The 26,132-nt window shown below is 33.1% G+C and overlaps 3 protein-coding genes and 2 long non-coding RNA genes across 8 annotated transcripts in view; 2 read left to right on the forward strand and 3 right to left on the reverse strand.

Moving 5' to 3' along the window:
• Positions 1–13,021, reverse strand: part of LOC129917722 (eukaryotic translation initiation factor 3 subunit C) — a 36,981-nt gene extending 23,960 nt beyond the window's left edge. Inside the window, exons 1-3 of the mRNA XM_055997799.1 lie at positions 12,893–13,021; positions 12,524–12,655; positions 11,220–12,463 (exon numbers count right to left, since the gene is read on the reverse strand). Of these exons, the coding sequence (XP_055853774.1) occupies positions 11,220–12,463; positions 12,524–12,655; positions 12,893–12,994 (1,478 nt within the window). The 5' untranslated portion in view covers positions 12,995–13,021. The remainder of the gene's footprint in view (positions 1–11,219; positions 12,464–12,523; positions 12,656–12,892) is intronic.
• A 2,082-nt stretch (positions 13,022–15,103) lies between these two features.
• On the forward strand, positions 15,104–16,266 carry LOC129919840 (uncharacterized). Its single transcript, XR_008773123.1, has 3 exons — positions 15,104–15,867; positions 15,927–16,101; positions 16,164–16,266. It is a non-coding gene; the product is annotated as an uncharacterized LOC129919840 (long non-coding RNA).
• Positions 16,267–16,452: 186 nt separating this feature from the next.
• Positions 16,453–17,554, reverse strand: LOC129919722 (uncharacterized). Of its 2 annotated transcripts, none has more exons than XR_008773109.1 (3): positions 16,976–17,554; positions 16,807–16,927; positions 16,453–16,748 (listed from the first exon to the last, which is right to left on the reverse strand). It is a non-coding gene; the product is annotated as an uncharacterized LOC129919722 (long non-coding RNA). The 2 variants fall into 2 exon arrangements; XR_008773110.1 differs by having other exon boundaries at positions 16,807–16,884; positions 16,976–17,545.
• Positions 17,555–19,212: 1,658 nt separating this feature from the next.
• LOC129919898 (chromobox protein homolog 3-like) lies at positions 19,213–20,683 on the forward strand. 3 transcript variants are annotated; one of them, XM_056001000.1, is made up of 4 exons: positions 19,213–19,395; positions 19,484–19,668; positions 19,732–19,843; positions 20,007–20,683. In XM_056001000.1, exons 2-4 carry the CDS (start codon positions 19,585–19,587, stop codon positions 20,345–20,347), a joined length of 537 nt encoding a protein of 178 aa, XP_055856975.1. In that variant the 5' UTR covers positions 19,213–19,395; positions 19,484–19,584; the 3' UTR covers positions 20,348–20,683. The 3 variants fall into 3 exon arrangements, with proteins under 3 accessions (XP_055856975.1, XP_055856974.1, XP_055856973.1); XM_056000999.1 differs by having other exon boundaries at positions 19,217–19,395; positions 19,454–19,668; positions 19,732–19,861; XM_056000998.1 differs by having other exon boundaries at positions 19,218–19,395; positions 19,732–19,861.
• Positions 20,684–25,200: 4,517 nt separating this feature from the next.
• Positions 25,201–26,132, reverse strand: part of LOC129919897 (N-acetylglucosamine-6-sulfatase-like) — a 61,484-nt gene continuing 60,552 nt past the window's right edge. The window contains exons 5-6 of the mRNA XM_056000997.1: positions 25,464–26,110; positions 25,201–25,410 (exon numbers count right to left, since the gene is read on the reverse strand). Of these exons, the coding sequence (XP_055856972.1) occupies positions 25,258–25,410; positions 25,464–26,110 (800 nt within the window). The 3' untranslated portion in view covers positions 25,201–25,257. The remainder of the gene's footprint in view (positions 25,411–25,463; positions 26,111–26,132) is intronic.

Here is a 26,132-nt window from a genome sequence, read left to right on the forward strand (position 1 = left end):
CAAACCCAGAAACGTAGTAAATACCGATTTAACTGCTGAAAACAATACTAAGAATGAACCGCCTAAAAAAGCTGTTCAAAGTAAAAGCGATGAAAATAAAGCCTATTCTCAGATTCTAAAAAATGTGCGGAAGAATGAAGAGACTTCCATAAAAGAAATGCTACACCTCATTCTTCAAAGAATTGATAAACAGGATTTGAATATCAAACAGTTAAGCGAAAAAGTCGCTCTTAAAAAACAATGATGGACAGAACACTTAAAATCGCTACATGGAATGCAAACGGTCTTTTACAACACTTATCCGAATTAAAAATCTTTTTAGATCTAGAACATATAGATATTTGCCTGGTGTCCGAAACTCACTTCTCCAATGGACAGAGTCTAGATAATGTAATAGAAAACTATTCATGTTACCACGCTCCACATCCAGCTGACAAGGCAAGAGGTGGATCGGCGATTCTTATAAAAGAAAGCTTAAAACATTATGAAGAAACCAAGCTTACTAATGAAAATATGCAAGTAACAACTATTAGTATTGGTATGAAAAAGAAAGAGTTTAAGATAGCAGCTATATACTGCCCACCAAGGCGCTCCCCGACAGAAGATGACTATACAGATCTATTAAATCTTCTTGGGCATAACTTTCTTGTTGGTGGAGACTTCAATGCGAAACACACCCATTGGGGTTCAAGACTTATATCAACTAAAGGCAAAAGACTTTTCCAAGCAGGCCGTAAATACAATTGCGAATTCTATTCCTCCAGGTCGCCTACTTACTGGCCTTCCGATACTAACAAAATACCAGACCTTATTGACTTTTTCGTAGCTAAAGGAATCAAACGAAATCACATTAGTGTCGAAGGTAATTATGACTTGTCATCAGATCATACTCCAGTGATTCTATCACTAAGTGAATCGGAAGTAATAGAAAAAAGTAATCCAAAGCTTGTAAATAAGAAAACAAACTGGAGTGATTTTAGAGAAAGACTTTTAAGTTTTATAAATTTAAGATCTCCCATGGATACAATCGAGCAAATTGACCATGAAGTGGAACAATTTATTGCTGATGTGCAACAGGCCGCTGAAGAAAGTACTCCAACATTTTCTAATGGAAGACAAAGTGAAATAAAATATCCTTTAGAGATAAGAGAGTTGATAATAGAGAAAAGAAGAGCTCGAAGAAAATGGCAAAATACTAGATTTCCAGATGATAAAACAACGTTTAACCAAAGATCATATAACTAGTAAAGATGTCGCACGTAGAACAAATTCCTGTGCTTGAAATTTTCTACCATCAGATTTTACCCATAGGTCCAAAACATGTATCCAAGAATTAAATTGTTGAGAAACATTTTAAAATTTTTCGATGACTGCGTAGAAAAGAGAGGGTTGATTTTTATAGATGAATTTATTTAATGGGAGGAAGCGAGATAGTAGTTAAATGTTGATACGAATAAGGAAAAGAATAAAAAAATACATTTGTCTGCGAGAATGTACTTATGAATTATTTTTCTTTCTTAAATTATTCAGGAAACTCATAACAACACATGATTCAAAATAATAATTTGAATAAGAACAATTTTAGATAGATATATGACAAGAGTGTATGGGCAAAATTGTCTGAAAATGAATTTCAACCCTCAAATTGTCAATAGGTCCAAATCATAATAAAGCAGAAATCCTTCGCAACATTAAAAAAAAAGTTCTTATAATGAGTGGGAAAGAGAGAGTTATTTTTAACACATTTCTTAAATGCGAAGGACCGAGATGTAAGTTGAATAGAAACAAAAATGAAAACAAAAAGGATCGTTTTGTCGTGTGGGTAATGGGTATATATTTTTTTCACAACTGGCGAAGACAAGCAGGGCGAAGACGAGATGGCTAGTTTTAAAGATTGATGAAAAAAAGAAGAAAAACAACTTTTGCAAGTGACTGGTGTGCTGGTGGGTAGGTAGGTATACGTGTAAGCAGAAGAAGGTTGATAAGTTTTTTTTTGTGATTTTTTTTCGATGGTAGTTAGATATTTAGGTATTTTTTTAAGTGGAGGGTGGTTTTCTATTTCCATATTTTTGTTTCCTTTTTGATTAATCGCAAGGCACAGGCGCATTGCTTTTAGGTGTAGGTACACACGTAATATGTAGGTAGGTAGGTTTTTTTTTCCTTTGCGACAGCAATCGTCCTTGAAAAATGTAGTTCATTTTATTTTGGTTGGAAAAAGAAATTCAAACAAGTGGTAGGTAGGTAGGTAGATAGTAGACCAGTGACAATAATTTTTGAAAATAAAAAAATTATAAGCAGCATATGGGTGGTTGGAAAATTTAGGATAAATGGTATATGAAAGGGGAAAAATTAATTGCCCACAAACAAATTGGGGGAAAGGGGGTGGGTGGGCGAAAAAGTGGGGTGGGTGTCAAAAATCATGGTTTTTTACGATTTCTGTCTAAAGTAGACCTCCTATCGAAAAAAGTCAAATACAAAAGTTGTAGATAGTATAAATGTCTACAACTTTTTCTCAAACCATTTTTTTATATAACCTCAAAAATATTGAAAAAAAATGCAAAAATACGATTTTTTTATTTTTATCTTTTACAAAAATAGTTGGAAACTTCGTTAAAAATTATTTTGTTATGTTTTCTATATATTTAAAATGTTTTTTGAGCAAAATGTTCATTTTTGGATTTTTGACGAATTAAATTCGAAAAAATAGCCTATTTTTGAATCAAAAAAGTTACCGAAAAAATTTTGGAATTTTGAAAAGTTTGGAATGCAATTAGTTATATTAAAACCTGTTTTTTAAGATTGTGTGGAAAAACTATACTTTTGTTTTAATAAATATTGAGAAAAATTGAAAAAAAAAACAAAAAAACGATTTTTAAGATTGATTTTTCCGTAAATGACAGTAATATTGAGGAGAAATAATTTTCCATAGAAATCAAATTATACTTTTCTAATGGCCTTTGATCTTCTTAATTTGAATCTAGCAATAGAATAGCTCTAACGTGCAAAGTTTTTGAGATATTGAATTTTGAACGTCGAAAACACTATTTTTGTGATGTTTTGGCATGGTAATATCTCAAAAACGTGATGTGATATAATTTTTTTGATTTCGGATTCGAGTTCAGCGTACAAAAAACCATTAGAAAAATATACTTTTGATCTCTATAATTTTTTTGACTAGTGAACCGAACAGGACAGAAAAAATCGACTGCCTTGTTCGGTTTCACTAGAGAGATTATAGAGATAAAAACTATTTTTGACTAGTGAAACCGAACAAGGCAGTCGATTTTTTCTGTCCTGTTCGGTTCACTAGTCAAAAAAATTATAGAGATCAAAAGTATATTTTTCTAATGGTTTTTTGTACGCTGAACTCGAATCCGAAATCAAAAAAATTATATCACATCACGTTTTTGATGCCAAAACATCACAAAAATAGTGTTTTCGACGTTCAAAATTCAATATCTCAAAAACTTTGCACGTTAGAGCTATTCTATTGCTAGATTCAAATTAAGAAGATCAAAGGCCATTAGAAAAGTATAATTTGATTTCTATGGAAAATTATTTCTCCTCAATATTACTGTCATTTACGGAAAAATCAATCTTAAAAATCGTTTTTTTGTTTTTTTTTTCAATTTTTCTCAATATTTATTAAAACAAAAGTATAGTTTTTCCACACAATCTTAAAAAACAGGTTTTAATATAACTAATTGCATTCCAAACTTTTCAAAATTCCAAAATTTTTTCGGTAACTTTTTTGATTCAAAAATAGGCTATTTTTTCGAATTTAATTCGTCAAAAATCCAAAAATGAACATTTTGCTCAAAAAACATTTTAAATATATAGAAAACATAACAAAATAATTTTTAACGAAGTTTCCAACTATTTTTGTAAAAGATAAAAATAAAAAAATCGTATTTTTGCATTTTTTTTCAATATTTTTGAGGTTATATAAAAAAATGGTTTGAGAAAAAGTTGTAGACATTTATACTATCTACAACTTTTGTATTTGACTTTTTTCGATAGGAGGTCTACTTTAGACAGAAATCGTAAAAAACCATGATTTTTGACACCCACCCCACTTTTTCGCCCACCCACCCCCTTTCCCCCAATTTGTTTGTGGGCAATTAATTTTTCCCCTTTCATATACCATTTATCCTAAATTTTCCAACCACCCATATGCTGCTTATAATTTTTTTATTTTCAAAAATTATTGGCACTGGTCTACTACCTACCTACCTACCTACCACTTGTTTGAATTTCTTTTTCCAACCAAAATAAAATGAACTACATTTTTCAAGGACGATTGCTGTCGCAAAGGAAAAAAAAACCTACCTACCTACATATTACGTGTGTACCTACACCTAAAAGCAATGCGCCTGTGCCTTGCGATTAATCAAAAAGGAAACAAAAATATGGAAATAGAAAACCACCCTCCACTTAAAAAAATACCTAAATATCTAACTACCATCGAAAAAAAATCACAAAAAAAAACTTATCAACCTTCTTCTGCTTACACGTATACCTACCTACCCACCAGCACACCAGTCACTTGCAAAAGTTGTTTTTCTTCTTTTTTTCATCAATCTTTAAAACTAGCCATCTCGTCTTCGCCCTGCTTGTCTTCGCCAGTTGTGAAAAAAATATATACCCATTACCCACACGACAAAACGATCCTTTTTGTTTTCATTTTTGTTTCTATTCAACTTACATCTCGGTCCTTCGCATTTAAGAAATGTGTTAAAAATAACTCTCTCTTTCCCACTCATTATAAGAACTTTTTTTTTAATGTTGCGAAGGATTTCTGCTTTATTATGATTTGGACCTATTGACAATTTGAGGGTTGAAATTCATTTTCAGACAATTTTGCCCATACACTCTTGTCATATATCTATCTAAAATTGTTCTTATTCAAATTATTATTTTGAATCATGTGTTGTTATGAGTTTCCTGAATAATTTAAGAAAGAAAAATAATTCATAAGTACATTCTCGCAGACAAATGTATTTTTTTATTCTTTTCCTTATTCGTATCAACATTTAACTACTATCTCGCTTCCTCCCATTAAATAAATTCATCTATAAAAATCAACCCTCTCTTTTCTACGCAGTCATCGAAAAATTTTAAAATGTTTCTCAACAATTTAATTCTTGGATACATGTTTTGGACCTATGGGTAAAATCTGATGGTAGAAAATTTCAAGCACAGGAATTTGTTCTACGTGCGACATCTTTACTAGTTAGATGATCTTTGGTTTAACCGTATAAGCAACAATCTTAAAAAACAAATTTATAAATTCAAAAATGATTCACTCAGTACATTCCTAAAGAATTTAACGACTGATGCTTCAACCGATTTTTCGCTATGGAAAGCAGCCAAGCGCCTGAAAAGACCGCAGTTACTAAACTCTCCCTTGAAATCTCAAGATGGGAAATGGATCGGTAACCCAAAAGAAAAAGCTAACCTTTTCGCGGAGCATCTTGCGAATGTTTTTAAGCCATACCCAACAAACGCGGCTGAAAATAGCTTACAGCTTGTTGATAAGATAGATGAAAGTGAAATACCAATTGTAAGATTAAAAGAAGTAAAAAGTATGTGTTTACATCAACTATCAAATAAAAAATCACCAGGTTACGATCTTATTACTGCTCAGGTTATGAAAGAAATGCCTTTGAAAGCCTTCATAAAACTCCAATATATAATAAATGCATGCCTTAAGCAACGGTATGTCCCACACCATTGGAAAATTGCTGAAGTTATTGTCATACCCAAGCAAGGTAAGCCACCTACAGAAGTGACGTCTTACAGACCAATATCGCTTATACCAATTATGGCAAAAGTTTTTGAAAAACTGCTTCTGAAGAGACTTAGCAAAATTATAGAAGAAAGAAGGTTAATCCCAAATCATCAGTTTGGCTTTAGAAATAAACATTCCACGATAGACCAAGTTCATAGAATAACGGATGTAATAGAAAAAGCATTAGAAGAAAAACAAGTCTGTTCAGCTATTTTCTTAGATGTTGCTCAAGCCTTTGACAAGGTTTGGCATGAGGGACTTGAGTACAAACTGCAAAGGGATCTTCCCAGACAGTACTATGAAATATTAAAATCGTACATCTCAGACCGATTGTTTAGAGTAAGGTACGATCAAGAATATTCGGAATTGAAGAAAATAGAAGCCGGTGTACCACAAGGAAGTGTCCTAGGTCCTACCCTGTATTTACTATACACAAGGGATATCCCAGTTGGGAATCACACCATAATGGCTACTTTTGCAGATGATACCGCAATTTTGGTACCCGACAAATGTGTCTCTAGGGGAGCAGTAAAGCTGCAATATGCCGTCGACACAGTCAGAGATTGGACCGAAAAATGGCGTATCAAACTCAATGAAACAAAATCTTCACATATAAACTTTACAAATAAAAAGATAAACAATATTCCAATATTCATTAATAATCAAGCTGTACCTTACGCCAATACGGCCAAATACCTTGGAATGACTTTGGATGCAAAGCTAAAGTGGAAAGAGCACATCAAAAAGAAAAGAGAAGAACTAAACTTGAAATATAGAAAAATGTACTGGTTACTTGGTAACAACTCTGATTTATCAACCCAAAACAAAATAATGCTGTATAATCAAGTACTAAAGCCTGTTTGGACCTATGGTATCCAATTATGGGGCTGTACAAAGAAAACAAATACCGAAATCATCCAAAAATTCCAAAACAAAGTCCTTCGTGGAATAGTTAATGCACCCTGGTACATAAGAAATAGCGATCTACATCGTGACTTACAAATAGAAACGGTTACAGAAGTTGTTAAAAAATACGCTGTATCCCATAATCAGAGACTGCAATGTCATACCAATTCTGAAATGCTGTCCGTCTTGAATACAAGAAACCATGTTCGGACATTAAGAAGAACCAAGCCTCATGAGCTTATGGTCTAAAAAAACATGGGAAAGTATTAAAAGTTTAAACTTCCCCCAAAGTGATTTTACAAAGTTAAGAAAGAAAAATCTGATGTCGATCTCTCAAGATTGGTCCTGATAAAGAGGTGGTTTTAGTGGTTAAGAGTCCCACACTTCTTGGTGTCGAATACTGCCAAGTGTCTTTTGAAGATTTCCTCCCGTCAAAAAAAAAAAAAAAAAAAAAAAAATAGTTTTGATGTCCAAATTTGAAGAGAATGTGACTTTACAAAGATATACCTATAGTTATGAAGTGGAGAAGTGTACTAACAACCGCAAAGCTTCGTTGGCCAGCTCAGAATACTCTCCTCTTCTCTTAATCGATTCTTCACATGAATTTTCTTCAAGAATCTTTTGAACGCAGGGAGAAGAATCAAATTTGTTTGCTTGACACGGGCAATAACCGCAGTTTTCTAAGAAATCCTCTGATTTTGTCTTTTGTAGTTATAATGTTTTCCTTTCTTCCTCGGAGCCTCTTATTAAGGATGTTTAACTTGTCGAACAGATCAGCAAGAAATGATAATTTTAAAAAACAACGAGGGTCAGAAAAATGGTTCGAACTCTAAGATCTTAGTTCCAAAACATGTAAACATGCAATACTTTTTCACACTGACCTCTGTGTGGTAAAAGAGATTATTTGGACTGAACCCATTTCAGTCGACTTTGCAAGATGCAATGACTTGCCTTTTATAAAGTTCACTTCTCTGATCACATCATTTAATTCTGGAGGCAGTTTCTTTTATGCAAGAAGAGGGCAGAGTGTTCATGATAAGTTTGGCATTTTGGGTTTAAATTTTGCATTATGAGTTTCACTTTTATTGCTGGTCAAAGCTTTAGCACCATCGCTACAAAGGTATGTGGTACAAATACTGGTTGTAAGTGTGAGAAGGAAGAGAAGGAAGAGTTCACCAAAATAAAATGTGCAACACGGAAAAAAATTTCTTATGCAATTAGATCGAATTTTAAACTCAAAAGGTTTGAAAAACATTGAACTAAAAGACATACATATATCATTCTTTAAAAAGAATCCATTAAGGGGGGAAATTCCTCTGGACGACGAGTTTTTTCAGGATTTTTTTTTTTTTGGAAAACTGAAAGTATTTATTAAAATTTGGAAAAATACATGATATTATTGACATCATGAAGTATTAACACAATTTTTTTGAAGTAATAAAAAAACAAAATGGCGGCTCTACAGCCGTTTAATGTTGCAATGCAATTCCCAGATCCAGTAAATTATTTATAATCAAAAAAAAATTTTTTCTATTAAAATACGCTCATACGCATTGCATGAACCTAAATTAAGCAAAAAAAAGTAAAATAAAAATCAGAGACCAAAACAACGAAAAAACACAATTATATTTTATATTTTGCTTTGCTGAATTATAATATTATTATTTTGTGGTTGTATTTCTTCCCATTTTTATTTCAAATTTGCCAATATATAATTATAAACATTATACAATAAAAAATAATTTACTTATTATAAAACTATATTTGTTATAATATACAAATTATTTCTTCGGCTACAACATTAATGTTTTATGATTATGATTGATTTTATTTTTAATTTTTGATTTTTAATTAAGAATCAAATCAAGCAAAAAATTACTTGAGTTCAAACAAAGTGATTATTTAAGAAATTAATATTTATCTAAATTTCAGAGCTAACTATTAAATTATGATAAGTATTGCTGTAGTCCTTTTTGTTTGTTTCAAAATTACAAACAATTTCTTCATGTTTAATAATTTGATTGACTTCATTTAAATTTGATGAAACTAAAATTTTAAAATCTGAAAAACAAAAATTTAAATTACAAGTGCATGAAGTCAATCAAATTATTAAACAGCAATACTTATCATAATTTAATAGTTAGCTCTTAAATTTAGATAAATACTAATTTGTTAAATAACACTGGTCAACAAAATTTGTCTTTTTTTTTCCACAAGAACCAAAATATACTTTTCTAGTATTTTTTGGGGTACTAAATCCGAATCTGAAAAACAGCTTCAAGGGGATCCCAAAAATGAAAAAATCGATGTATTTAATAATATTTAACCATACACAAGTAACAAAAAGCTGTTTATGTAATTAAAAATATTTTAAGTATTGTTTTCAACACGAAAAAAATTATATTTTTCTGCATACTAAATTTTTAATATAATTACTTGACCCGGCCACGCTCTACTGTGTATTATAGCTGTATTTTATTTACCAACCTCGCCGATATAAGAATTTACGAAATGCAAATAAAACGTTATTTCAAAATTTGGAAGCGATTGACAAAAAACTATTCGAGATTTGCTATGAAACGCAAATAAACCTACGATTTTTTTTGTATAGAGAAGATAAACAAAACAAGTTGACTTCAACTTAAGATTTCTCAAAGTAGAAAAAAGATATTGAAAAGATTTAAACGGGCTTTAAAAGAAAACATTCAGTTCTTTTAGAAACTGTCACAAATTTATTTAAAATAAATCACCACGTTCAAGAACATAACCTCAAAAACTGTTAAAAAAACGACATTTCAGATTTTCTAACGGGAATATTTCAAAAACGTGATATGATAGAATTTTTCTGACTTCGGATTCGAGTTCAGCACACCAAAAACCTTACGAAAAGTATATTTTTGTTTATATACCAAAAAAATAATTTTGCTCACAAGTGGCTTCTTCAATAAATGTTAATTTCATAAATTATACTAAAAAAAAGTAATGGTTGTTAAATTTGTTAATTTGTAACTTTTTTTTCTATTCCTGCCATAAAAATACAAAAAAGATATTAAAACTCCAAAAACTTAGCTGCAAGTATTTATGATAAACTTTTGTATGGGCTCGACACACTGTGCGACAGCTATATTAGTTTTTGAGTTACGTTGCACGGCGCGGAAAAAAACGTGTTTCGAGAAAAATGCGTTTAAAATTTTCGTTTTTGTACTGTGATAGGCTCGGAACGCATGGGTTTCGAGATTATCTAGGGCAGGGATGGCGAACCAATGGCACGCGTGCCATTGGTGGCACGCCATGAAATATTTCTGGCACGCCACCAACACTTTCCATGATTTTTCCAGTGCAGATTTTTCTTGAGATTGTTCCACTTTAAAACTCTTTTTTTCTTCTTCTCACTTAATTACAACAATAAAAAAAAATCCTTACTAGAAAAATAGGTGAATGAAATTGCTGCAAATTTATCATGTTGGAAAACTGTAACTAATTTTGAAACTCAAAAAAATTTAACGACGGATTGAATTTACCTGAAAAAACCAAAAGAATTAAAATTAACTTAAAAGTTTTTATCGGTAATTAGATCATCAGTCGAAGAATTTCCGTTTGTTTTGTAAACAAAATGTCCATTTTGACACATCAACGATCTCATGAGGGATCAACTCATAGTTCGTATTTTCAAAAGGAATTTAGGAACGATGATGTTCAGCTCTCAAATAGTTACAAATTGTAACTATTTTGTATAAAAGGAATGATCATAGTTAACCGCACGTCTGATATGAAATCCTTTGATAAATTGAGCTTGTCAAAATTTGATTGGTGAAAATTTAAGACATTGAAATGCAGCTGAACGAATTGCAATCTAGCTCGATATGGACTCAAAAATTCTTCAAAACGACGAAGAATGCAATCACATCTAAATTAATGGAAACATGAAAATCAATTCCCGATACATATATGTAGCTGTTTGAAAGTGTTGGCCTTTGCTATCTTGACAATATTTTTTTTCCTACAGTGTGAGCGTGTGAGTCCTTATTTTTCGAAATTAATAACATTAAGGATCCTCTTAGAAACATGTTGTCAAATTAATCCAGTTCAGCTTGCATTTTAAATAAATGAATTTTTACCTTTACAAATAAAATGCTGCGCAGTTTAAAATTATTTATTTTTGTTTCTAGTAGTCACTAAGAAACTACATCGAAACTGTATGGCACGCCAAAGGTACTTGAAATAAATTATTTGATTAAAATGGCACGGGGCTCTAAAAAGGTTCGCCATCCCTGATCTAGGGTCTTTTGAGGCTTCATTCAAGGCTAAGATCAATAAAATAGTTTCTTCGGTTGATAAATGAATTTTTTAGGCAAAAAATTAATAATGCAAAAATAAAAAAATTCCAGAGGGTTTTCCCCCTTAAATAAATTGGTGCGTTCCATTACCCGTTGTGTAAAAGAAGTTAAAGGTGCTTCAGAGCACTTTAGAATTATAGGCAAATGAAATGAAAAAAAAATAAGAATACAACATTTCAACATACCTTGCAACATAATCATTGGAATGCGGATCACACTCCTTTAAAAGTTTGGTGAACTCGTCATCTAAGCGCTCAACTGCAGCCAATGCGCAACCGCGAATATAGAATGGTGCAGTAGAATACTCTTCAGCCTCCTCAGAGACATTTTCCGTCATGATGATATCATTGTTAGCCAGCAAAGTGTTGAGCATGTCCGGCATGACTTGCAAAAGTTTTTGCCAATGTTCAAGTTTCATTGGCTCAGAAATCTTCGGGTTATAGTCGTAGATAGCGGAAATGATGCTAAAACGAATTTTTATTGATACCGCATTACCTAGATTGTTTGCTTCGGCAATATCCTTTAATTCGTAGAGTAGATCAATCTGGGCGCGACGGTCGGTACGCTTTTTGCCGTGAGCAGACATGATCTCGTTTAACTTCGCAAGTACGAGATTTATATCGATTTCCGCATCCTTGGCAAACATTTTGGGCTTCTCAACTGTTGATCCCTTGGTAACTGTCTCCCATTCACCCTCCTCGTCATCTTCTTCACGTTTTCCATGGATCTTCACTTTCTTAACTTTCTTTTCTTTCTTCTCCTTTTTGGTCTTCTCATCATCGTCTTTTTCCTCTTTGTCAGTTGTGCGCTTTTTAAAACGATCCCTCATACTCAAGTATTGGCCATCGTCCTCGGACGATGAAGACTCCGATTCACTGTCCGACCCCCAATCAATTGAATCATCCGAGTCTTCATCCTTTGGCGCTTTGACAACCTTCTCCACATCTTTCCGGAATGATACAGCCTTTTGTGGCGCTGCCACGTCTTCTTCGCTTTCGGAATCCGGTTCTGGCCTTTCTTCTTCCTCCTCGCTCTCTTGATCAGGAGCTTCACGGAACTTAATTAGTTGATCCTCAAAGTCCTTAATGTACTTTCGGACTTTTTGGCGCAGTGTGCCAAGGGATTTGGAATTATTTTTGTTTAGATTCTTTCTTCCCTCACGGTCGTCCCAGATGTCATTGATAAAATCTTCCAATTCAGCCAGACAACGAACATAGAATCTCGGAGTAACACCGTTTTCCTCTTTGGAAATGACCGGAAGAGCTTTGGTGTAAGCGCGAACAAGTTCTTCGAAGCTGGTCAATACACTGGACAAATCCTTGATTTTCTTGTAGTTGCGAATGTTCTTGATGATACTGGTGATATCTTCATAACGTTTTTCCTTTGTGGAACGCACCACACGTTTTTCCTCAACTTCATCATCGCTATACTAGAATTTTTTTTTTTGTAATTTAAAAAAAAAACTTTGAGGAAAATCTTTATAACTTACAGCATAAGCTTGTTGCTTTCCAAATGCTGGTGCTTGTACCTCCTCCTCACTGGATTCGGATTCGGAATCGGAACCACCAGTTGCAAAAAATTTGGACATGTTGGAGTTGTTGATGTAGTTTGTTCTTTTTTGCTAAAATTAGAAAAAATTAAGTTTTTTTTAAGCAATTACAGATTTAAAATGAGGTTAGGAAATGTCGCCATGTTGGCTATGATGCCACACCGTATAGAGGATTTTTGTATCGATTGAAACACTTGTTTTACCAATGTTATTTTAAAGAATTGATGTTATAAATTAAAAATTTGTATTTAAGTAACTTTTTAGATAATTTTTAAGTGGAAAAATGATAAAAAAATAGGAAAAACTTACGAAAATTCCTAAGAGACGGTGACGTTTACTGACATTAATCCAGAAGCAAGCTATTGAAGGGACTGCCAAATGCAAATTTTTTAAAAATGTAACAGATAACATCTGTACAGCGGATTCTTTAATTAGGTTATGTTTGTGCCTGGCTACACAGTGATTTTTCAATCGATTGAAAAATCACATGCGGTGGCTACAACACACTGTTGTGCCCAATCACGTTCCTTTTTTTTACATTTTCCAGGAACAAACGTCAAAAAGAGGAAAAATTTAGCAATGGAACGGAGTGGGGATTGAGATCTGATTGCGTACAGACCAGAGATGGCAGAGTAGATTACGTCAGGTAATCTACTCGGTTAACTACGCGTAGTTAATCGAATAAACTACTCGCTTGATTTGTTTCATGTACTACCTACATTTGCTACGTGCAATAACTACGTAAAAAACGTTATATTTCAAAAATATTTAAAAAAAAATAGCTGTGTTTTCGTGAGAATTTGGTTTCGTAAAGTAAAACCTTTTCAAAGAAACCACCCCAAGTCCATCTGGTTTCAAATATTCTATTCAAATTTACACTATCACAGCTATGTATTTCGATTTGAATAAGACTTTGACAATTTGGTGGTAAAATTGGCATTTCAAACTACATTTTGACGTCTAGCGCTACGTCTGCTACATTTAATTACGTTAACTACATTAAACTACGTTAACTACCTCATTTATGTAGTAGACGTAACAAATGTAGGAAATCAAAAAAAATCCAATTTTTGCCATCTCTGGTACAGACGTGTTTTCTGGCAGTCTCCTATTTGGTTGGTGTTTCTCCAAAATCTTTGTGCGGTTATTTGTATATCGAATTACCTTGTTATAAAAACTTTTAAAAACCTTTTAAAAAAATATAAATAAAAAGAAAAAACATTTAAAAATAAAAAAACATTTTAATCGCTCGTCTGGACTGTGTTCGGAGTGATTTATTATGTCTTCTGACGTGAATGTCCCCAAAGGGGGCGATGAGAGTTATTCGGTTTGTCGCTCCCTCGAAACTTTTGAACGAGGCTGACATACAGCGAATAAATTTGGTGGTCGGCGCTAACGCCGATGGTTTTTTAATGCCAGACAAAGCCAACGGTTTTGTAAGTGACGCCGCCGGCCTGACGCCGGTTGCTATGGAGATTAGTAGTGGTAGCGAGTTTGCAGCCGCAGCTACAACTAATACCAACATGAATACTGGTGTAACTAACACCAACACCAATAGGTGTGTTTTTATTACCACCGGTCTTAACTGGACAAAAAAAACGCAGTCTGGGCTAAGCAATTTACATGTTAAATACAACAACACTTTAGCCCCTTGGGCTTAGTTGTTTAGCCCGGAGAATTCTTTGGGCTTAACTTTTTGAAGAGTTTTAAATCTGTGCTACCAAACCATAAATTGTTTAGAATTTGTTTAGAAACGTCAAAACTGACGTTTGAAATGACAAAATAAAATTAAAAAAAAAAAACAACTAAAAAAAAAAGAATTAAATTTTTTTAAACTAAAAACAAAATCTTCAAAAACTAATTACATACCTGAAGTTAATCGCAAAATTTCATCTATGTATTCCCTTAAACTTATAATTTATTCGGCTTTGTAAATGTTCAATTTCAAACAGGTATGCCTTGCCTATTACATCAATCTTACCCATTCTAAATTTATTCAGTACTCTATTTTTTTAAATTCATCATACATATATCTGACGACGAAAATAATTTTGCTGAAGATGAGCACATTGAACCGCCCTATTCAGTCCAGCTACACTTGGTCTACATCGTGTCGGTACCAATCGAAGATGAACATTTGGGTTGCAATGAAAATCATAAAACACTGTTTGCTAGAAAAACAATTTGTTTTTATGACAAAGAAACATTTCCATTGCTCTTTGGGGGCAGATTTATATTTTTTATGGAAATCCAAATTAAAACTAAATAACGAGCCGCTAATCACACATCGCTTGCAGCAGCATCTCAAATATGACTCCACAATCAAAGTCCAGTCTGAGCAAAGGTAATTATGTGAAGCAGCGCAACAACAACAGCATAAGCAATTGCTTGGCAATTGCCAAGACACCAGATTATGTAGCTGTGTACAGCGCTCAATACACTTAGTAAGCCAGGAAGCATATCCAGGTTATGGTTATGCCCGCAGTCCACAACCAGGAATACCTATTAGTCTCCACAGTACACATAAAAAGGTAATATATTCCGAACTGACATTGGTCGCCAAATTGTCAAAACATGACAATTTGGCGACCAATGTCAGCTACCGAATTCTTAATTGCTTCAAATTACCGACGAAAAACGCACAAAAACCGAAAAACCACGCACACCACTAATTTTTCAAGAATTATCGACCATTTTCCGAGAAGAAACACGAAGAAATTGTTTTTATTTCAATTTATAATTTTTTCAAATGACATTTTATAAATTAAAACAAAAACAAATTTCCTGTTTACTGCGATTGAAATATAAAAATTAAAGGCCGACCTGACAGATTGGTGCCCATTTTTCACAAACAAATTTTGACAACGTTCGGAATATATTACCTTATTATGTGTACTGTGATTAGTCTCCAAGCTGGCGCAGACGGTCCTTCCAAGTTCCAATCCTCAGCAGCATAAACCCAACAGCAAGCCAAATGATAAGAAATTAAAAGCGCGCGGAAAGTTCTCAGACATGAATCCAAAAGGTTTATTCTTCTTTTTAGATTTATTAATTTGTATTTCTCTTGATAACATTTCCTTATTTCTTTGTAAAAAAAAAACTAAAAGTTAAAATTTCCTACTGCTGTGATGATCTATGCCTATCCTGAGATAATGTTTGAGGAAAATTGCTCTCTTGTAAGAAACACAAATGGACTTTATCACTGCAATCTCAGGTTAATGTCAATTTGGAAGTAATTGTATTGCAGTTCCTGCATTGAATAGAACTAGAATAGAACCTTGCAGGTTGATTCTTATCTTTTTTATTGAATAAAAAATTGAAATTTTATTTGCTTACCTTTTAGATTTCATTTTGGGTGTCGTCATCAAAATAAGCTAAAATTCCACAAAGGTGATTTTGTCCATCATGCAACCAAGTCTGCGACAAATTGCCAAAATTTTATATTCAGCTTGTTGTCATTCTGCTCTTTTCCTTTCAAAAATAACTCTAGTAATATTTTTGAATACAAGTTTGATAATGTGCGTAAATTTGGGTTGTGTTACCAATTTTCTTACATATATTTTAAATCTCTACTTTTTAGTATAAGATCAAACAATTACCACGTCCAAAATGTGAAAAGAAAGTACCTAATGGCTGCCTGTATTGCCGAATGGCCATGTTGGAATTCCAAACCAACTTCATGCAATCATAATTCTATCATTTGTCACAAGATGATCAAAAAAATGTAAGTATGAATTTAAAAAAAATATTTTTTTAAGAATTAGATCCACATAAGATATTTTAGTTACATACTATGAATAAAGAATTATTTTTATTTTGTCTTTAGGAACAAAGAAAACTGCAAACCATGCAATGAAGGATACGAGCAATTTTAGAAGAGAAAACGAAAACCAAGAGAACGCAAAGTAATCCCACAAGACATCAAAGAAAACAACAATCAATTTAAGTTGCTGATTTGATCTGCAGCAGCTATAGCTGTGTTTGTAGCATTGACATGTTATTTTGTATTTATAAAAAGTGAAATTATCATTTAATTAGAAATTTCAAAAATATTTGATTTGATTTAGAAAGCTTGTCTGATCGTTTTGTGTTTAAACGGCTTTTGGCTTTGGTCACATAGTTGGAACATTGGATCGGCCGATCGAACAAACACCTTACTTTCCAACTGAAAAGAATCTACAATTAGTTAAATACACAGTTGCAATATTTGTTGAGTAACTTACTAAGAATAGTAAATGAAGAAAGATCCTACGTTGTCCAATTTACTGATCGCCAATCTTTGGTTGCCTTGTAGTACTTTACTTGTCGTTCCAATTGGAGTACAGAAAGGTAAGTGAAATGGAACTTTATTTCATGGTTTAATTGCTTCTTCTTATATACAAAGATACAAACCTCTGCGCTCTCCACGAAATTGAATCACGATTTGCTTCAATGATGTTGTGGATGTTTGGCGCTGATTAGAAGAATTTTATTCCTCCTAGCGTAAATCTCGAATGCAAGGAAGTGAGTTGTAATGCGATCTTTTGATAACAGTTCGTCTGCGGAAATCAAAATTGTTCTAACTCCATAGGATTTCTGAAGGACTTTGAACGATTTTGCTTTCCGCACACGAGTTGTAGAGAAATCTATTGCTTTTTCAAGAGATTGCCTGTAAGTGCAAGCTTTTCGAAAATCAATTCGTCTAACTGCAAAGCCGGATCGGCCTCTATGTAGCTTTTTGTTGTTTAGACTTTTGATGTTGTTCGCTTTTGAGGGCGGCTGTAGGTTTCACGTTGTTTGTTTCGAAGCTCATGAACATTTTAACATAATTTTGTTTCGAGTGGAAATAAAATACCTATTTGCTGATTAATTGTTGAATCTTCGGAATTTGTTCTTTTTTAGTTTGTTTCTGCTGTAATTCTTTTTTGTTTGACGTTTGACAATTTCTTTACAACTGTATATTTGTCTAGTCAGCTGATTTCGGAACATTTAATACGCAGTGCTGCCAAGTTTTTAGGTTAAGCCCCGAGGCGTTTTTTTGTCCAGTTAAGACTGGTGGTAATAAAAAACACACCTAATATGGGTGATGGTGGTACTGGTATACATAATAGGTGTGTTTTTTATTACAACCGGTCTTAACTGGACAAAAAAAAAGCAGTATGGGCTAAGCAATTTACCTGTTACATACAACAACACCTTAGCCCCTTGGGCTTAGTTGTTTAGCCCGGAGATTTCTCTGGGCTTAACTTTTTGAAGAGTTTTAAATCTGTGCTACCAAACTAATTTTTTCATAAATTGTTTAGAATTTGTTTAAAAACGTGAAAACTCACGTTTGGAAGGACAAAATGTATTAAAATAGTTTTGCTAGCATACATTTTTGTATCTCTTTGTAAAACATACATGAAAAATACAAGAAAATGACAAAAGCGAAAAATATGACAACTCTAAATTTTTGTTGTGTCTGCTGTTTTCGGAACATTCAATATACAGTGCTGCCAAGATTTCAGGTTAAGCCCCGAGGCGTTTTTTTGTCCAGTTAAGACCGGTGCGGAGGTGGCAAAGTACTAGAGTTTACTAGCGATTTTCGATGGAACGCACTTCAACGAATTCAATACAAATCGTATCTACTCGGGAAGAAGAGCATGAGTAGATGATAGTAATAGATTAACCAAAACATCTACTAGTAGTAACAGGCCGCCTCCACAGGAGATAATTTTTGTTATGTTGACGTGTCTTAACAAGGAATGTCTTGACAAAAAATAATGAAAAAACTGCAGTTCCAAAAGAAAAAAAACACATCTGTCAAATTCGATGTTAGACAATCGTGTTCAGACAAAATCGAAGACACGGTTGTCTAACATTGAATCATAACAAGAAATGACAAGCCTCCACAAGACATTTCTTGTTAAGACACGTCAACATGACAAAAATTTTCTCCTGTGGAGGCGGCCTGTTACAAAACAGACAAAACTTTGTGCATTGCATACATCGCGCTCTTTTCCTCCCATTTACTAAAGATGAGTTTATTTTTTCAGGAGAAACAAAACTACTATTTTCTGAGGGGAGAGATTTTGGTAAATAAGCAAACACATACCACAGTACACATAAAAAGGTAATATATTCCGAACTGATATTGGTCGCCAAATTGTCAAGACATGACAATTTTGCGACCAACGTCAGCTATCAAATTCTTATTTGTTTTAAAATACCGACGAAAAACGCACAAAAACCGAAAAACCCACGCACAACACTAATTTTTTAACAATTATCGACCATTTTCCGTGAAGAAACACCAGGAAAATTTGTTAGTTTTCAATTTATAATTATTTTAAATGACATTTTATAAATTAAAATAATAACAAATTTCCTGTTTACTGCGATTAAAATATAAAAATCAAAGGCCGATTTGACATATTGGTGCCTATTTTTGACAAACAAATTTTAACATTTGTCGGAGTATATTACCTCAATATTACCTTATTATGTTGACATTGGTCGCCAGATTGTCAAAACATGACAATTTGGCGACAAATGTCAGCGACTGTAATTCTTTTGGTAGGTACTAGATTTATACTGCAGCTTATGTGTGAACATACCTTTATGAACCACACTAGCGCCACGCCAAGTGCACTAACAAAATATTAATCAACACCAACTTCACTCATTGCAATAACTTGAGAGAATTGTAAAAGGACGCAGCTCTACTTTCAATTTTGCCGTGAAATAAAATTAATTTTTAGATCAAAATTATTCGCATAGAGAAACTTGCTCTGCTCAAGAATATAATATTATTCCTGTAGAACAAATTAATCCATCCGAAATCCTTATTTTAGGTAAAATATATCACATATTGACTAAACTTTCTGTGCACTACATAACCTTCTACACAAGTCCAAATCGCAATTTTATTTTTTATAACAGGAAATCTCGTCGTCTTAGAATAATTTACGCTTGCAATTCGCTTTGCAAGTAATCCCGACAATAACCACAAATCCGTAAAAATTCAGACACAAACAGAAATCATGGGCGGCGATCAACCGGTCGAAGCTGAGCCCGTAGAATTTTCAGTAGAACGCATCGAAGACAAACGTATTAACAAGGGCAAAGTAAGTGTTCAATAAATTATTGAAACCTAATGGTTCACTAAGATTTTTTTTTCTCTGCTCCAGGTTGAATACTACCTTAAGTGGAAGGGGTATCCTCGTAGTGAAAACACTTGGGAACCGGTCGAAAATCTCGACTGTCCCGATCTGATCCAGGCCTTCGAAGACTCCTTAAAAAGTAAGGACAAAGATAAAGGTAATCTATAACACCCTATTAAGTCGAGACAAGTTGGAATGTCATCGACAATACTAACCGCACGCCGCACGCATCTTAGTGCCTCTTCAAAACTTCATTTTTTAGAGTTAACATTTTTCGTTTGTCTATGTTTTATGCATTACAGAGGGTGGCGCCGTCAAAAAGCGCCAATCCACCACACCAGTCACTGAAATGAAGGCCAAACGAAAAAACACGAACGACTCAGACAAAGAAGCGCGCAAATCGCTCGGTTTCGATCGAGGTCTAGAACCAGCTCGAATTTTAGGCGCTACAGACTCATCCGGTGAGCTGATGTTCCTCATGAAGTGGCTGGATAGCGACGAGGCGGATCTAGTGCCTGCCAAACAAGCTAACGTGCGATGTCCGCAAATTGTCATTCAGTTCTACGAGGAACGACTTACCTGGCACACAGCTTCCAACACGGAAGAGGAAAAAAAACCAGAAATCAAGGAAAAGGCGCAATAGACTTCCTCTAAATTTTTCATTCTATTATTTTTTTTTTTTGTATTTAGTATATATTTTTTCTCTTTGAAAAACACATAGTTCTTCGATATCAAACATGAGTTTTATAAACAGAAGTTACATCTTTACGTAAATGCAAAATGGTGTTGCTGTTGCTTGGGGGATAAAACGAGACGTAGATGATCTTCTCTGTAGACGCGCAACATAAATATTTTTATTCATCTTGTTTATTTTTAAGAAAACGACTAGGTCAGATATTTTAATATTGAATTCTCCTTGCAATAGTGTATCGATTAATAAAACGATAAGTGTAAGATCTAAGAGAAGTTTGTTCAATTAGTAGTTGTTGTCTCATTTTAAATGTTTAGTTGTTAATTTGCTGTCAAATATGAAATCCGATTTTAGTTGTATTTGGTTTGTGTATGCTCAGCGTTTGCTTAGACAGAAAACGGGCATTTCGCGTGGCTTGATATGTATGTAAAATAGAGTGGTCGCAAGAAATCGATTTTTGAAATTAAATCGGGAGAACAGCATAAAATTTGCAGTCTTTGCTGATTTTTAAAAGCCTAAATTTCAGCTCGATTGGATAAGGCTAATGGTGCTGACACTCGTTCACAGTTTGAAAAATATCTGCTTTTTTTTACTATTTTTAGAAGAAAATTAACTCTAGCTCCCAGACAGCTGGTTTTATTCTCACTTTTTATATTTTTAATTAAAGGCAGGTAAGAAAGTTAAGCATTTGTTGTTAATTGGGATGGGAAACTGTTTTATTTCCAGTTGTTCTAAAGGTATAGCAGAATGAACAGTTTGCTATATTTAATGGTGAAAATGAACAACTAAAAGGAGTGCTGTCTTCGAAACATAAATATCAAATTATAAATAGCCTTCACAATCCACCTAATACAATGAGTGGCATCTGGTTTATCTTTGAACTCAACTTACAATCAAAAATACCTCTAAATAAAACTTCAAGAATGTGGTAACGGTAGGTTCAATAAACAAATTTGCAGTGTTTGTAGCAGTGGCGTCTTAAAACATTGAGGCGTACTTATTTTTGCTCTAAAAAAAACGTGTTTTGTTGAATTCAAATTGTAATATCTTTCGATCTAACTTCAACTTTGAAAACTTTTATACTTTTTGGAAACTGCAATAACAGGGCAAGTTTTTGAAAAAATAAACCAGTGTCGCACCATAATTTTTGCAAAACGGAGCCTATGTAGTTATACCTTTGATACTTTATTAATACTATTTTATAAAATAAACTCGAAATTATTTGTTCTATTCCTCCCTAGTCACGATGTGGTTGTTAATTTTGTATCAGTTTTTTCTTCTTTTTTTATAAATCATGTTTTTTTCAAATTTCGAAATGGCAGCAGTGAATAAAATTAAGAAATTGAGACTTGAAACTGTTAATTAATTTGTAGCGAAATGGCGTATGAAAAAAAAAAAATATTTCGATTAATTACACGGTGTAACACTCAAAATATACGAGGGCGGAGACCTATCAGGTTTTGTAGAGCTAGTCGCACTGATTACGAAACGGTATTTGAAAATCCCCTAACACCCCCAAAATCTGGAGTTACAGACAAAAACGGTTTTTTGGACCTTCACCCTTTGAAAAAATTCTAGCTTCGTCAATTTTTTACCCATTTTCGATTTTTCATATACTTTAAATTGATGCCGAAGTTGGGCAAATGACGAAAAAAATGTAATTTTTGAACTTTGACAGCTTATAAATTCTAAGTGGTTTAATCGAGTTACATGTTTTATACATTGTTGAAAAGGTATATTTATCTTCTATCAGAAACTGTAAAAAAATCGAAAATGGGTAAAAAATTGACAAAGCTAGACTTTTTCAAAGGGTGAAGTTCCAAAACACCGTTTTTTGCCAGTAACTCCAGATTTTGGGGGTGTTAGGGGATTTTCAAATACCGTTTCGTAATCAGTGCGACTAGCTCTACAAAACCTGATAGGTCTCCGCCCGCGTATATTTTGAAACCTCATTTTTGTAACACCGTGTTATTGGTTCCCAGTTATTAGGCAATTTTTAAATGAAAGAATTGTTAGAACGAAAAATCAATGTTATAATAATAATAGTAACGAAAATTATCTTCAAAAGTTTTCCTCTGATTCGGCAATAAATTTAACAGTGCCATTTAGCTTTCATTTATACGTTTTTTTGTCCATGGAATTTAATTCCAATTGACATTCACAATAAAATTCCGGAGGAAAACCAAATTTCATGTGTGGTACGTTTGTTAGCATAGAATGCCCAAAAAATTATTTTTTTATTTGTAAATATGTACACTCAAGGTTACAAAATTTTAAATTAAAGTTTTTTTTTTTAATTTTGGATTATTTAGTAAGAACTTATGGCTACCCTCAAAATCTTTTAAATTCCACTGGTGTATTAGTGGTGCAGGAAACTAAGTCCACTGAGGGATTCAGTTCTCATTCAGTGGGAACGAAATCCTCTTTAGTTAAGTTTTCTACCCTTTCAGAACCTTTCAGAATATAAAAACTTTAATAATATGGAAAAATTACCTAATAAAAAAGACGGATTTCTTAAGAAAAAAAATTTTATCTCGGTTATTTATGGAATATTCTCAACAATGTTATACAATTTTGAAAAGAGAATTGAACACACCAACTTTTAAGGTAACTTGCCGAAACATCGTAGTGCATTTTTTTTACACTACGGTTCATTGAATTAGAGTCATGTAAAATTTTTTAGTGCTAAGTTGGGCAAAAATGTAATATTTGCTTTAAAACTGATGCAGCTGAGTTTGAATGCATTTGGTAGCAGAGTTATTCAAGGTTCTGCAAAAAAAGAAAAAAATGAGAAAAATTAAGATTTGTAGTCACGGCACATGAAAAACCGTCACAGGGTGACCATTTTTTCGATTTTTTTTCGAATGCCCATAACTCACAAAATATATGGCTGCAATTTTTTTTATTATTTTTCTGATAACAGTCACCACCTACCCTATCTACCGTTTTCGTTTCGACTTTGACTTTTGGGACACCCTGTATATCTCCAATGTCCAATATGTGGTATGAGACATGAGAGTACAAAATGTACCACAATGGGTGGGGAGGAGCCGACATCGAGCAAACAATTTTGGGAGTTCTTAAACTGTCTATCTCTAAAACGAAGCAAAATATGGAAAAATTTTATTTAATCTGTTCGTCTTATTTTGCCAACAAAAATCTAAAAAAGTAATTTTCAATTTGTAAAAATGTGATTTAAGATTTTTCAAAACATCAAAAAATTGGTTTTTGCCCTTATGAACCTGAACAAATAAAAATAAATTGTATGGTTTTGATAACCAGAAGCAAGAAAAGTTAAAAAATTCTAACACAAAATATACCAACGGAAATTTAAGGCCCAATAACACGATGGATACATGAGGATACATTTTTATAACGCTTCACAAAGTCAAAAAACACAAATAGAATAATGGGCCTAAGGTCTTAAAACAAAACGAAGTTTTCTTCCATTTTAAAAGTAACATTACATTTTTTCTTATCTTTACACTATGATAGAATACCAAAAAAAAAATACAAAAATATAAATTGTCAGCTAACTTCTATAGTACGAAATATGCAACGATTAGTTTCACCCAAAAAATTCAACTTGATTTTAATATTGTTTTGCTAAATTTAAGCTTATTTTCAAGACGCTGCAGAACGGCAAGTACAATTTTCTTTTTTTTTTTTCTTTGTTAAAATTTTATTGTGTGAAGTTTTAGCTTTGATTCTACATCAAAATATTTTTGCTGGGACGACTTCGAATGCAAACTTGCACACTGTGCTTCGTTCCCATGCAAGGTGGAATTGAACACCACTCTCTAATGGAAAACCTGTTACACACACACAAAAATGAAAACCGAACTAATTGTCAACAACTACATATTTACTAACTTACTAACAAATAACGAACGAAATCAAATAAGAACTCCGCAATTTTTCGTAAAAGTACTTTTTAGAAAAAAAAAACCGCAGAGACTAGGTCCCGAATTTATTTTCGGAACTTATGTCCTACTTTACTGGGTCATAAGTCCCTCATTACTGAAACAAAAGTTCTGAAAAAAACATTTCCGAACTCATGGGTATGCCCCACGTATAATATTTTTTATTGCTGCAAATGAAAAAGTTAATGTGGTCACAGCTGCCATAATAGAGTTGAACAGGTATTATTCTCTTAGTTTTTTTTTTGTAGTACCGAGGGTGTTACATCATTTTCTGATTCTTGAAAACTGAATTTCGAAATGAACATACTTTTTTTAAGATTCTGTAAAATGTCAAATTAAAAACACGCGATTTTTTTCTTTCTATTTAACTTCTTTTTGGTGAAAGTTGGATTCAAGTTAACATTCAGATGCAACGAAAACCACCCTTTTTTTACCGACTTCCAAAAAGGAGGAGGTATTCAATTCGTCTGTATTTTTTTTTTTTTTTTTTTTTTATGTTTGTTACCGCATTACTTTGGACTGAGTTAACCAATTTTGATAATTCTTTTTGTATTGGATAGCTGGTGGATAGCTGCAGTGTGGTCCCATTTCAATTTCGTTCACTTTTTGCCATAGGAACTATTTTAAAAACTATAAAACCCAGTTTTGATCCATGGAAGTCGGTTTTGTTTTTTTTTGCTAAAAATGATTATTCGAATTATATTCTTACCTAGGCATGGAAACTAACTCCACTTTACTTAATTGGGTTTTGTTCCCACTGATTGGGAACTAAGTCCCTCAGTGGACTTAGTTCCTTGAACCTATTAAAGTTATTATTTACAAATATGAATTTTTTAAGACTAAGAAACGGAGTCCATCGAAAACAAAAACAAAATAAAAACGTTAATTGCAAATACATATACAGCTTTTATTTAATTGAGAATAGAAACAGAATTATTCTTAAAGATTCACTATTCTACACGAACTACCAACACAAGTTGTTAAATTATGTAACGCAAGGCTATAGAGTGCTCTTTCAATTGGCAACATCTCGTATCCAAGATTTTCCATTTGGTATGGATCTTCATCCAGATCGTAAGCTTCAACGAATTGCTGAAATTATATTCTAAAATTTAAATTTAATAATAAAAACTTAATGAACTGACCTCATGATCCTGAAACTCACAATAAAGTTTATTAGTACCAAATCTAAAATGTCGTATACAGGCATACGTGTTATTCCTCGAATCCTGACAGTGACAATCTGCATCCAAAGTGCATTCAGATAAACCATCCGATTTTTTCCACGGACATTGATAATTAAATGTTTGGTCATTGCCTTCCCCCCAGTGTTGAATAAGAATTTCACGATGAAATCCTCTATCAAACAGAGGATTGTACTTTGGGTTCATTAAATATGCGTGAAAGGATATGCCATCTTCGTTTCCCCTCGGTATTATTCCCGTCCACTCGTATATTGTAGGTACCAGGTCGATCAAACTTATTGGAGCCGAAACAATTGACTTTTTGGGAACATTTGGGCCTCTCACAAGGAATGGCACTCTAATATCCGTCTCGTACGGTTGTCTCTTGTCAAATGGCTGGGCGAACTGGCCAAGATGATACCCATTGTCAGAAGTGAAAATAATATAAGTGTTATCCAACTCTCCGGTTTGGTTAAGCGAATTTACAATACTCCCAACCATTTCATCCACCGCTAGTAACGATTCCCAACGTTTTTGGTAATATACATCTAAAGTACTTACCAATCTAGTGGACATCTTTTGGCTAAATGCCACCAACCAGTGCTTATCTATATTTTTATATTATAATTT

The sequence above is a fragment of the Episyrphus balteatus genome, chromosome 4 (genome assembly GCF_945859705.1).
Source record: "Episyrphus balteatus chromosome 4, idEpiBalt1.1, whole genome shotgun sequence".
NCBI lineage: Eukaryota > Metazoa > Arthropoda > Insecta > Diptera > Syrphidae > Episyrphus > Episyrphus balteatus.

What these genes read in the sequence shown, in the direction of transcription:
- LOC129919898 (XM_056000999.1), top strand. Translation starts at nt 19,585, where the DNA reads ATGGGCGGCGATCAACCGGTCGAAGCTGAGCCCGTAGAATTTTCAGTA. An exon ending in AACGTATTAACAAGGGCAAA is followed by an intron (nt 19,669 to 19,731) that starts GTAAGTGTTCAA and finishes TCTCTGCTCCAG; the next exon opens with GTTGAATACTACCTTAAGTG. An exon ending in AAGTAAGGACAAAGATAAAG is followed by an intron (nt 19,862 to 20,006) that starts GTAATCTATAAC and finishes TATGCATTACAG; the next exon opens with AGGGTGGCGCCGTCAAAAAG.